Source organism: Pteropus alecto, unplaced genomic scaffold (assembly GCF_000325575.1).
Source record: "Pteropus alecto unplaced genomic scaffold, ASM32557v1 scaffold45, whole genome shotgun sequence".
Taxonomy (NCBI): domain Eukaryota; kingdom Metazoa; phylum Chordata; class Mammalia; order Chiroptera; family Pteropodidae; genus Pteropus; species Pteropus alecto.
The window spans coordinates 21,865,696-21,878,365 of record NW_006442491.1 but is presented as its reverse complement, the minus strand read 5'-3'; the positions used below and the strand labels follow the sequence as shown (position 1 = coordinate 21,878,365).

The following is a 12,670-nucleotide window of genomic DNA, read 5'->3' as shown; positions in this document are numbered from 1 at the left end:
AGTGCAAAGAGAGCCCAACACTGTCCCTCCCAATCCTGCAATTGCCAGAATAAATCACGATGAATTAGAAACTGTCTGCTGACTCTCATAGATAAAATCTAACCCAAAAGCAGCACCTAAGGCTCATTATCTCATCTCAAAATATCTGAGATCTCACAAAGACAAGCTTTCCCTCACAAGACCACCCAGCCCGTTCCACTAACTTTTAGAACTTCCCCTCCCCCAGTTCTTCCTCTCCTCCCCTCTTCCAATTAGACTCAAGAACCAGTAAAGGGTAGCAGCATAATACCGGACTTCAGACTCAAGAACTCAAGAAAACAGGTCTTAACAGAAATCTCCACTCACTTTCAGTCTCCTTCAATTAACCAAAATTCACCGGACAGAATTCGGACCTTACAGAACCCACACACTAGGGCAGCAAATGACCTTTCAACGAACGAGGATTACCTCAAGCCTCTTCCTCCTATAATTTTAGCTCACGGAGGAAATAATCTGAAAAGTTTTTTTAAACAACTGTACAGCTCTAGTGCCTAGTTTAAAAGACATTTAAAAATCTTAAATAACTATGGCTAATAATGTGGCCAATGACTTTTAGTCCTTAAGTGATTATTTCAAAAGATTTCAGACTTACCCACACAAAAAAACCATTAACTGTAGACAGGGGTCCCTCCCTACTCCCCTTATGATTTATCGGCACCATCTGCTCCCGCCCTGCCTCCTACTGGTGGCTCTATCTCAATACCTGCTTCATTCTGCCTTGAACTAGATTTGTTTTTTTTTTATCTATGATGCCAACCTCTGGGCTCTGCAGATATCAGATACAAACAGTAGGTTCCTAAGTCTTCACTGCCTCCACCAAGATACTCCCTTCCTCACTGTGAGACAGCTCCCAGGGGTCCTCCAACACTTCCTTCCTCAATCCGCCCCTCCTCTGCCACACCTTTATCCAATTCCCTTCCTCTCATCTGTCCTCCATGTGACTCTGGAATATCACTGGAACAAAAGAGAAATGTTGCTTCTTTTCTGCTACCTCCTTTGTCTTACAGTGTTATCCATTTACTTTCCACAACTCCCATTTGCTCTAAGGGACAGCCATTTTCTTAAGGGGCACACCTCCAGTGGATACTATTGGAGGGGAAACATGACTTGATCAGAATAAATCAACCTAAGAGACTTTCAGGAACACATCTATGTATGCGAAGAACACCTGTATTTCATATTATATAATTTAAATCACTAAGAGCAGAAAAAATTATTAATCTTAAAAATGAGACTGAAAAAGTAAACTACGGTCTATGGCCATGCTACCCTGAACAAGCCCGATCCCGTCTGATCTCGGAAGCTAAGCAGGGTTGGGCCTAGTTAGAACTTGGATGGGAGACCACCTAGGAAGACCAGGTGCTGTAGGCGTGTAAAATAAATAGATAGATAGATAGATAGATACTATAAATAGATAGATAGATAGATAGATAGATAGACAGACAGACAGACAGATAGACAGATAAAGAAGGAATTGTAAGCTGACAAGGTCTTTGCAATCTGTGAGGTCAATCAAGGGTTGCCTCGCCTAAAAAAATAAAAAATAAGATTAAAAAAAAGTAAACTATATCTTTTACTAAATGATTTGAGGCAGTTTAATAACATAAGCTTTTCTCTAAAATAAGTTTTTAGGTTAATATGATACATAAGAATAGTAGTAACAAGATTTTACTTTGAACACAAGCTTATAAAAGTAATTTAAGGAAACAAAGGACTATCCAAAAAGACTTACTCAACCATGAACTGAAAGAGCAGTAACAGCTTAGACAACTTAGAAGATACAACCTTGCTTTAGAGGCCTAAAGGCAAGAGGGCTGTGCTTGAAGGATAACCAACATTGGCACATGAGTTAGCCCACATCTATTAACCCACGCTAGTCTAACGGCTGGTGGGGAGCAGGTGGGGCGAATGTAGCAACAGAGAAACTGAAATTTCTGCTACATGCTAATGTATGTTCATTTTTTGACCATTTCAGTACATTCTCAGACAAAACTTCTTGGTCAGGCCAAGGTCCTGAATTTAGCAGAGTGCTAAGTGCTTGAATGACTTCACTGAATAAAAAGCCAATCTGGCCTTATAGTCACTCCTAAGATTAGTACTAAGAGGCCTGATTAACCTAAATATTCACTACAGAGATCATGAATATACCATAATCATACTGATAGAAAAGGTTTAAAATACAGGCTATTCACAAATAAGTAAAAGGAATATTTGGGGCTTACTTTATCAATTACATTAGGAACTCCTAGACAGCAAGAACCTACACATTTCCCAGCAGAGTGACAGATGAACCATGACTAGTTTAGAAAAATATGACTAAAATTTAGAAGGCAAAGACTCAAACTACCATATTTAACCCAGCTGTCTCTCCATTTGTAATTTCTTCCTAACTCCTGACACAATGATTAACTTAAAGAGGATTCCCAGGCAATACATATATACTGAAAATATACTACTATCAAACTCTAATACAAACTCCCCAAGTCATGAGTAAAAATAATTACAACTCAAATGCCTTACCATCCTTGTTAACAGCAGTGACTTTGGCTGGATAAAAACGACAATCAGACCAGCAAGCAAGGACCTGCTCATTTATCTGAAATCCCTAAAAAACATTAAAAAAAAAAAAAAAGATCCTGTTACCAATCCAATTTCACAGGGCACACACAGTACCAGAATTCATAAAAGAGACTAGAATTCATAAGAGTGGGAAAGGGAAATGGCTACTGGGATGAAGAAAGATATTTCTGCATTTCAGTACTAGAAGTCAAAACAAAAGGGCTGGACATAAGACTCTTCCTAGGAGATGTCATCTAGGAGGGGTGGGCAGTGCAGCACAGCACTGATGATAATCCTACTCTGTCCATGAATACTAGTCTAAAGTCCCAGTACGACCCAGGAACACACCCAGTATATAAGCTGGAAGGAACGAGGCTACTTCATTTTGAGGGAAGTAGCATTCATGCCATTTAAGCCACCCACACTTTGAAAGGGTCTTTTGCCAAAGGAAGCACCCATTCATCTCTAATAGTTCATACTGTTTTCTCAGTATGATATATTTTGAAGACACAGTTTGCATTGATATATTCTGAAGAATAAATATTGAGCAATCAAATTGGACAATAGTGAGTAATCTCAAGTTGGGGGGGAGGGGCGACGGGGGTGGGGAAGGGAGACTAGCAAGAGTTCAAGTTCCCTGGTCAGACTTATAATGGAAAACAGAATCCAGGGCTGAGTCAGATCCAAAGGCAGCAGGATCTCTACAGATGTCTCAATGTCTCTTTAGAAAACTCAAAACTAATACGTCATCCTTTATTCTGAAGTCAATAAAAGTTCCAAGCATAGTGATGAAATTTAGAAAACAGGAACAGTGTCCAATCAATTTCAAGTTTTTCAAGGGCTTATAAAAGACCTTGATATAAAGCTGGTACAGTACTCCACATGGAATGATTGTTTAATAAATGTTCAAAGAGCAGATCAGCTTAATAAATGACCCAAAGGGATACAGTGATATAAAAGACAGACATAAGGTCCCTGTTCAGCATCAATGCAATCTTAACCAAATTAGTTTATGAGTTGTCACATCAATAACATCATATAAGCCGATGACAACTGAGATTCTTTAAGAGTCCCAGGTGCCCTGGAGATCTCAGGGTTGCAACTAAAGGCCTAAATAAAGATCGGTCCCCAGCTGCTACTGACTTTCACACTCAACATCAAAGGCTGGAACATAAAGTACCCAATGTCTGATCCAGCTCATTACAGAACTTCCCAGATCAGTTACTCACAGAAGATCCTTCCTCTTCATGTAAGCCCTCTTTCCTTAGCTGTATTTTCTCTAAAGGGCGTAAATAAGGACTGTCCCAGCAGAACCACTCATCGTAGCGATGGTTCCAACGCTTGAAATGGATGAGTACTTTTCCTTCTTCGTAATCAATATCTTCTATGTGAGCTGGATACCTGAGTCAGAAAAAAAAAATTTGAAATGCCTTTAATATCCATCCAAAATATCTAAAACCTCTTCCCAAAGGAGTAGGTTACCAAATTACTAAATAAACACTACCATTTAGAAGCTCTGCATAACTGGGTAAAATCACAAATTATGAAGGCTAACAGACGTGGGGTACAAATCTCAGCCTTGCTATTCCTTAGTTTATGAATTATTAAGTTAACCTTACAAAGTTCTCTCATGAGAAGTGGAGGAAGGACACCCAACATATTCAGCTGTAGTGCAAATTAAACAAGATGACAAACACATAAGACCTGAGCACAAAGGAGACAGGAAGTAAACATTATATTTTACATGTGCCAATAAATCGGAATGATCATGCAACCAGATTGTATTAGACAGTCTCAATTTTAAGAATGTCGTAACCATAAAGCGGAATACCATGCCGTTGTTAAAAAGAACAAGATGGTTCTATGTCATGATATGGAAAGTTCTCCCAAGATGAAATATTAAATGAAAAGAGCAAGGTGCAGAACAATGTATATGGTAGGCTACTGTGTTTTTTTTTAATGAAAAATATATATTCATATCTGCCTAAATATGCATAAAATATCTAGAAAGATGCACAAGAAACTAACAACGGTTACTTGTGGAAGTATGGTCAGTTCAGAAGATGGGCTCTTTCAATCTCCATTCTACCCTCCTTCTGGACTGACAGCTGAGGAAACCAACAACTACATTTCCCTAACTCCTTTACAAATGGTAGTCAAGGTCACACAGACTTGTGGGTTTGGAGGCAACTGTAATGGCCAGACCCAAAGCTCCAGTGCAAGGCCTCTCAAACTTTCATGTAATACAAATCATCAGGACATCTTGTTAAAATGCAGATTCTGATTCAGTAGGTGAAGCTAGAGCTTAAGAGCTCTAAACACACTTCAGGTAACACTGATGTGCTGGTCTGCAGTAGCAAGGGGATAATGTCTAGTCACTGGCTTCCTGAGTGTCAAGCAGCAGTGGTGGACGTGGCAGTGGCAGTGGTGGCTTCTTGACCTCCAGTTCACAGCTTCAGTGGTAAGTTCTCCAAACTGATACTCTAAGAGCAGTCTCTTTGAGCTCCATTCCTCCACCTCTTCCAACAATTTTTTAAGTACCCAATTTCTTGTGTTAAATCATTTTATGGTTCAAGTACCCAGAGTGGTTTCTGTTTCCAGCATTTGTAAACCTGACTGATACAAGAGGGGAAGTGGGTATGGGGGCAGGGAGGGACAAAAGCGAGAGGGAGACTTTTTGCAGTATACCTTTCAATACTTCTTCATTTTTCAACCACAGAAATGTATTGCTTATTCCAAAAATAAATAAATGGTTAAAAGTAAAGAAAAATAAATATTGCATGCAAGTGCTCTCTTATATTAATCAGACTGTTATTCTAGACAGAAAATTTAGATCCTACCGATATTTTCTCCCTACAACTTGGATTTTGCACATTTCCTTCCTTTCTTGTATCTAGCACCTAGTACCCTGCATAATAAATATGTCCTACCTACATGAATAGGCCTGTTCCTTGTGTCTGTATACTGTGTCCTCTGCAATCCTACCCTAGTATCCTCTAAGGCAGTTTGCTTGGTGTTTATCACAGTAGGCTGCAGATACTGGGCATTCAATAAATGTTCAGCATATAAATTCCACTCTTCCTAGTCTTCCCAAAGGTCACATGTCCTAACAATTCTTCAATCCCAAGGCTCTCGAACTCTAGCTACCCATTCCAATTTCAGTCACTAAGTTTAGGCCTCCATCACTTCATGTTGGTATTTCTCACATAGGACAGATAGGATATGCTTTTCAATATTCCTAATTCTATTATGCATGCATTAGTTGCTCAAAAATATCAACAGAAGGAATAAACAGCCCTGAAACTAGTCTCCCTACTCTAATCCAACTGACATACAGTTGCTATAAACACAGGATGTCTTGACAGCAGAATGGCTAATTGTACGATCTGATGAACTGAGTAGTACAATTGCAGGAGACAAAAGAGGGTCCTCTGTAAAATGGAGAGAGGGACATGGATACCTTAATTATATTCCTCTGGCCCTATCATTCAGCCTACCAGAGACTGGTAAGCCTCTCTAAAGATAACACGACCTGCCCTAAAACACTCCTATTCAAAGCCCTTTCTTTAATGGTTTACTATCTCTAGTAATAGTTTTCAAATCAAGTCTTTGGGCCAATGCACAAAATTAATTTTTCACAAAATTAAATTTATTTAATTGACAGAACTCTTCTTTATACAAAAATCACATTCTTTCTAACTTTTGGTGCTTAAATGTATTTTTTAATTAAAACAATGGTAATTGTTTTTAATACCCTTACTAAAATTATGTAGCCATTAAAAAGAATGAGGTGGCTCTCTATACACTATTTTGTTTTTTTTAATTACTACGAAAAGTGTGTGCATAGCGGGGGGACCAACAACTCAAGATGCAAGATGCAAAACAGTACTGAATGAACTATTATTCATTTGGGGGAGGGGAGAGAGCCAATACATTCGTACCTGTTTTTACATGCGTGGGCTATCTCTGGAAGGATGATCAAGCAACCGGTTTGCCTCTTGGGAGGGGAACTGGATAGTTAAGAAACTGGAGAGGAAGTATGAGACTTATTTTATTCAATGTATATCCTTTTGTATGTTTTGAATGCCGTACCATGAGCATGTATTAACTATAAAATGTATATAATTATATACTTATTTTAAATATCCTTATTTCGCAAAATAAAAAGTTGGTAACCTCAGGATAAACCCAAAATTCTTTTGAGCTTGCACTAGCCAGTGCCTTTTAAAAGTCTGGTAAGTCTGGATCCACAGAAGCAATTCCGAATTCCTAGGCTAGCAACTCTACTGCACATACTTGGAGTCTGAAGGATCTCTGGGCCCTCGGCTACCCTAAAGCTTCTCCCTTGCTCAAAAAACTCCACAGGGCACAGGCATCCCACTACCTGCAGACTACACAAAACTCTCCGAAAGGATCAACAGTAACCAAGGGGCCAGCAAGGTCTTCTAAGGAGAAGGTGGTTCTTCCTACTTCCCTGAAGTATGACAAGGATGCAAGTCACTCATGGAGGATGGAGAAATTCAACTGCATTTCGGAGAACAGAGACACAGCTGATCTTAGAAATCAACCCAGTTAAGACATGGTGGATCACAACTGCTAGTTGCCTTGGGAACAGCTCAACTTCATCAGTCAACAGAACTTTATGAAGTGACTTTCCAGGTCTTAGAAGGGATTATAAGACATATGTGTTCTGCTCCCTGCCCTTGAGGAAAACATGCCACATGAATTAATTAAGTTTAAAAACTATTAGGGGGAATCCCATGAAAATGCTAATAATCAACTGCTTTTTACCTACAAAAATGCTAATTTTATTGATTCAACTTAATATCCAGACAACTATAAGTGGAGCTTGAGAAGATGTGGCAAGGTTAACAAGAATGGAATTAGTTAATAATACTTCTAAGTAAAAGTAAATACTTCTAAATTTAAAGTTTTGAAAAGCATTTAATGGGCAGATATCAAATTGTTACACTATTTTTTGAACCATTCAAACTCTATCCAATGTTTTAACAGTTAATTCCTTTGCACTGTCCACATGCACTATCGTATATTCAAATTATGATACTCTCTCATTTTCAATATTGATACTTGCCATTTATTTTTCTTGTTATCATATTAATCATTGCTTCTAAGATGATGCTGAAAATTAGCAGATAATCAGCATCCTTCTCTTTAATGAAAATGTCTCCAGTATTTCATCGTTAAGTGTAAGAACTTTAATAAAATATGTGAAGTTATCCTCTATCCCTAATTTACCAAGGTTTCATCAAGAATAGGTTTTGAGACTTTGTCAAGATAATTACAGAGCTTTTCTCTCTTATCCTATAAGAAAATAACATTTCCTAAATTTATTATCATTACCCTGCTAAAATAAGTCATATTTGGTTGTGTGTGTCATTCATTAACATGTGTCTGTTTGGAGTTCTAGTATATTATTGACAAGTTTTGTTGTCTCTTTTATAAGTAAGATTTGTATTATGCCCTTTCTGCCCAGTTTTAGTATTAGGCTATGCTAACCTCATAGAATAGACTAAGCAGCTTTATTTCATTTTCTGTGAAACAACTTACTCTGGGGCCTTTTCATAAGTTAGGTCTCTTTATCTACCTGTTCCATTACTTCTATGGTTAATAGTCTGGTCAACTTTTCTACCTGTTCTTGAGTTAATTTTGCCTAAACCAATAAGAGAGTTTGAAATGATCATCAGATACAATTTAAGTATTCAAAATCAACAGTTTTCCTTTGAAGAAAAGAGCTTAAGACTCAAAAACATTTCAAACTCAAGTCACAAACAGGACTTTAAATGGCAAATACAAATAAAATATGAGACTGCTAAGCACTTTATAGGGCAGAATCTATGCCCTATTGATTCCATTATTCAACAAATATTCCTAAGTTTGCTTTCTGAGACAAACTGCTAGAGATACAAAATAGACGACCAAACATCAGGACATCTAGGGTGGGAAGAGACCAAGAGAAGTGTAGTAGAATCCTCAGAATTTCCCCACTCCTCTCTGCAAGCAAACAGACCAAGAACATTCCATCTCTGAAGGGAAAAGAGTAAGGGAGTATAGCCCTGGAAATATCTGGCCTGCCTATACCCCATAACCAGGATCAGATGGGAGAGAGGTATTGTCTTTCCACGGCACACCTGGGCTGGACAGTCTACGTTTCTGCATGTTCTCCCCCAGCCCCTCTAAAGCACCTGAATGGACCCTTCTCTTTTTAAAGTACATTTCCTACGACTCACTTCCTAATCTCTTCCTTAATTATCCAAATCTACTTCCTATACTCACCATCCTCAGAGGCAGCAACTTAGTGGAAACTCACTTTAAATTTTTTCATAAGGTACTGGAGGAGAAACGGGAAAGTGGCTTTAGAGAAAACGACTTAGCACTTGTGCTGAACCTGACAAGGACAGGTGTTTGCTAAATGTTTAAATTTCTTCCAGAGTATTCTGCATAAATTAGGCATTCAATAAATGTTCATCAGATCTAATTTTTAAGAAGATATGATTATGAATACCTAGAGCCACAAAACAGCAATAGGAATACACACACAAACCAAGGTGAATCATCAAAATAACCAATGATATCCATGTTGTAGATGTCTAACAAGCAGATCCCAGTAAGAAAACTGTCAAATTGGAAGGGATATATGCACATGTGCTGAGGTCGCCATGAGAAAATTAAATTAGTAACCAACAAGCTTTCTTTCAAAGGCCAAAAAGTATCAAGAACTCATATTTATCCAAAGTTCAACTTGGAAAAGTCAGATAATCTCAACTTCACAGCAAATTAGGTTACTATGGTAACACTTTAAGCAAGTGGTGTAACTGGTCACTAAGCCAACCAAAAAGCCACAGAAGGCCCATGGAGCCAATCAAACATAAAGGGAAAAGTAGAATAGACAAAAATCAGAAGAGAAATTCATCAATTTCAGACATTTTCTGAGAATCTAATCTGGGCCAGGAAGTGTGTGGGCCAGGAAGGATACAGAGCCAAATATATGAAGATGTGTGATCATAGCAGTTGGCAGAAGGAGCCAGACTCTATGTTACATGACATATTTCCTCTGACATACCATACAGCTTACCACACCTAGTCTCCTCACTTTACCTGCAACACTTCCCCTGCCCACTCTTCCAGGCAATAGCCTTCCCCTCCTGCAGCCTCAGAATCCCTGACTACACTATCTCAAGTAGCCCCCATCTCCTTCCAGTCTGTGTCAGTTTCCCACTTGCTTCCTTCATAGCATTTACCCCAATCTGCAATTATTTCATTTGTTTCTGTTTACTTGCTTATGTTTATATCTTGCTTCCCTAGGAGACCCTAAAGGCATGTGTCTCTTCAGTATTCTCAGAGAGAATAAACGTGTCTACATACACAAATAATTGTAATAAAGTATTACAGGTGCAACAACAGACGAAGTTAGAGTAGAGTACAGAGGAACCTAGGGCAATAATCTCAATTCTGAAAGATGAATAGGCATTTTCTGGGTGATCAAGGAGGCAGTGAGGCTGGAGAGTATTCCTGGGAAAGTGTGCAATATGAGTAAATCAGCATAGGTAGAGGAAGGGAAGCACGAAAAAAGACAAGGAAGTGCAGGAAACTGAAGGTGAGAAAGGAAACAGTAACTCTGCGCAGAGAGCTGTACAGGAACCTTATGGATTCCACAGCTACTGTACAAATGCCCTAAATGAGTGTTTCCCAATAGCCGTTTCATGGACCACTGGGTGTTGTTGAGCACAGAGCTGGTGGTCCATCAGGTTTCCATGAAGAACGTTTTATTGTGCCTTTCCATAATCTGGACCATCCGTATCAGAGCTTCCCAGCCGAGGTGACACAAATGGATTACAAGTGAGCAATGACATGAAAAAGGTTGGGATGTACTGATCAAGATGAAAACCATACAATCAAGTAATACTAAAGAATTTTAGTGTGTGTTTGCAATTAACCTAGCATTATATGATCACTCTCAAAAAGGCAGTTATAGTAGCTTTAAAATGTCTGCAATTGACACCCCTTCCTTTAAAAGGTGGAGCCTAATTATCCTTCCCTTGAATGAGGCCTCCTTTCTAACAAATAAAATGTGGTGGAAATGATGGCATTGGATTGCAAGGCTTGGTTATAAAAAACACTGCTGTAATTCTACTTCTAGGTGTACACCCAGAAGAACTGAAAGCAGAGACTCGAACAGATATCTGTACACCAATGTTCATTGCAGCATTATCCACAATAGTCAAAAAGTAGAAGGAACCCAGTGTCCATTGACAGATGAATGGATAAACAAAATGTGATAAAACCAAACAATGAAATATTTATTACTCAGCCTTGAAATGAAATTATGATATATGCTATACCACAGGTGAACCTTAAAAATATTATACTAAGTGAAAAAAGTAAGTCACGAAAAGACAAATACTATATGATTCCACACATAAGAAACATCTAGAATAGTCAAATTCAAAGAGACAGAAAGTAGGATGGTGGTTACTAGGGGCTGAGGAAATGGAGACTGGGGAGTTGCTGTTTAAAGGGTACAGGGTTTCAGTCTGGAAAGATAAAAAAAAACTCTGGAAATAAATAGTGGTGATGGTTGTACAACAATATGAATGTACCTAATGTCATTGAACTGTACATTTAAAATGGTTAAAATGGTAAACTTTATGTTATGTATATTTTAACACACAGAGCATTGCTGCTTCTTGGATTCCCCATTCTGAGAGAAGCCAGGTGCTATGTCATGAGAACATTCTAGATGCCCTATGGAGAGATCCACATGGCAAGGAACTGAGGTCTCCTGCCAGCAACCAGCACCAACTTGCCAGGGTAATGAGGAAGCCACCTCAGATGGCAACCCTCATGAGATCTGGAGCCAGAATCCTCCAGTTCAGCTGCTCCTAAATTCCTGACCTACAGACACTGAGAGGATAATAAATGTTTAGTATTGTTTTAGGCCACTAAATTTTGAGAGAAGTCGTTACACAGCAATAAGTAACTAACATAAGAGCATTTTGCTCTGCTACTAAAAGTAGGATCCAAAGATAGTATATCTTTGGAGGCACCATTCTTCATGTTTGTGGGAAACACTGCTCTAATATACCAGATAAGCCAACATGCCCTAAGGCTCCACCAAGGAAAGGAGAAAACTGTGGGCCAGAGAAAGCTAACACTCATATCCAGGAAGGCAGAGAACACAACAGGTCTATGGAAAGGATACAATGTTGTTCGTCCACAGCACATGACCTCAAGTCTCAGGAAGGCTTGCTGCTCAGAGTCTTGGCCGCTTCTGAGTAAAATGAAGCTGCCCAACACACACTATGCACAGGTTTAAATTAGAGCACCTAGACAGTCCCTGGCAGGTATCTGCTGGGTCCCCCCACACACACCACAGAAATACAAACTGAAGAAATGTGACACGGGGCGCGCGGGGGGCAGAGGGGGGGTGGAGAGGAACCAGAGAGGATAACAATTTCCCTGATTTCCCACTCTGACCAGTCAGCTTTTACTAATGTGGCTATTAATAACTAAAGTGTATAAGCTTACTCTAGGAGTTATAAACTGCCTTTACATAAGGTATCTCACTGGATCTTTACCCAATCCTGTGACGACTTAAGGACTTGGTATTATCACTGCATTTGTGGACATGGAGTCTCAAATAGAACGACTAGGAAGAGGTAGACCAAGATCAGTATCCAAATCTGACTAAACCCAGAGAAGAGTCTGCGCCTTTTAATTCGACTTCTCGAGTAAATATCCTTGTAATGACACAGGTCCACAAAGGTGTCTTAACCACGAATTTGCTTAAACTTTCCCCCACGGGTTGGGCATTCAGGCTGCTTCCAGATTCTTCCCTATATGAACAGTCTTTCTGCAAATATACAGCACTCATTTACTTCAAGAATCAGAGTGTGCCTCTATTCCTGGTTCAGGGCACACACCAGAAGAAGCAAAAGACTTCTATGCACAAAAGTAACATTCTAAGCCATCCCCAGCCTTTGCTCCAGAGGGGATGGAGATGGAAGTTGCATTTAGTGAAAAACAAAAGGCTGACTATTAAGCTGCAGAAAAA

The 12,670-nt window shown here is 39.1% G+C and overlaps 1 protein-coding gene and 1 pseudogene across 5 annotated transcripts in view; one reads left to right on the top strand and one right to left on the bottom strand.

The window, feature by feature from the left end:
- PHF20 (PHD finger protein 20) overlaps window positions 1–12,670 on the bottom strand; it is a 105,607-nt gene that overhangs the window by 67,712 nt on the left and 25,225 nt on the right. For all 5 annotated transcript variants that reach the window (XM_006921766.3, XM_025039990.1, XM_025039991.1 and 2 more), the window contains 2 exons: window positions 3,828–3,999; window positions 2,560–2,644 (listed from right to left, as the gene is read on the bottom strand). In XM_006921766.3, coding sequence (XP_006921828.1) covers window positions 2,560–2,644; window positions 3,828–3,999 — 257 coding nt within the window. The remainder of the gene's footprint in view (window positions 1–2,559; window positions 2,645–3,827; window positions 4,000–12,670) is intronic.
- LOC112471075 lies at window positions 1,292–1,410 on the top strand (annotated as a pseudogene).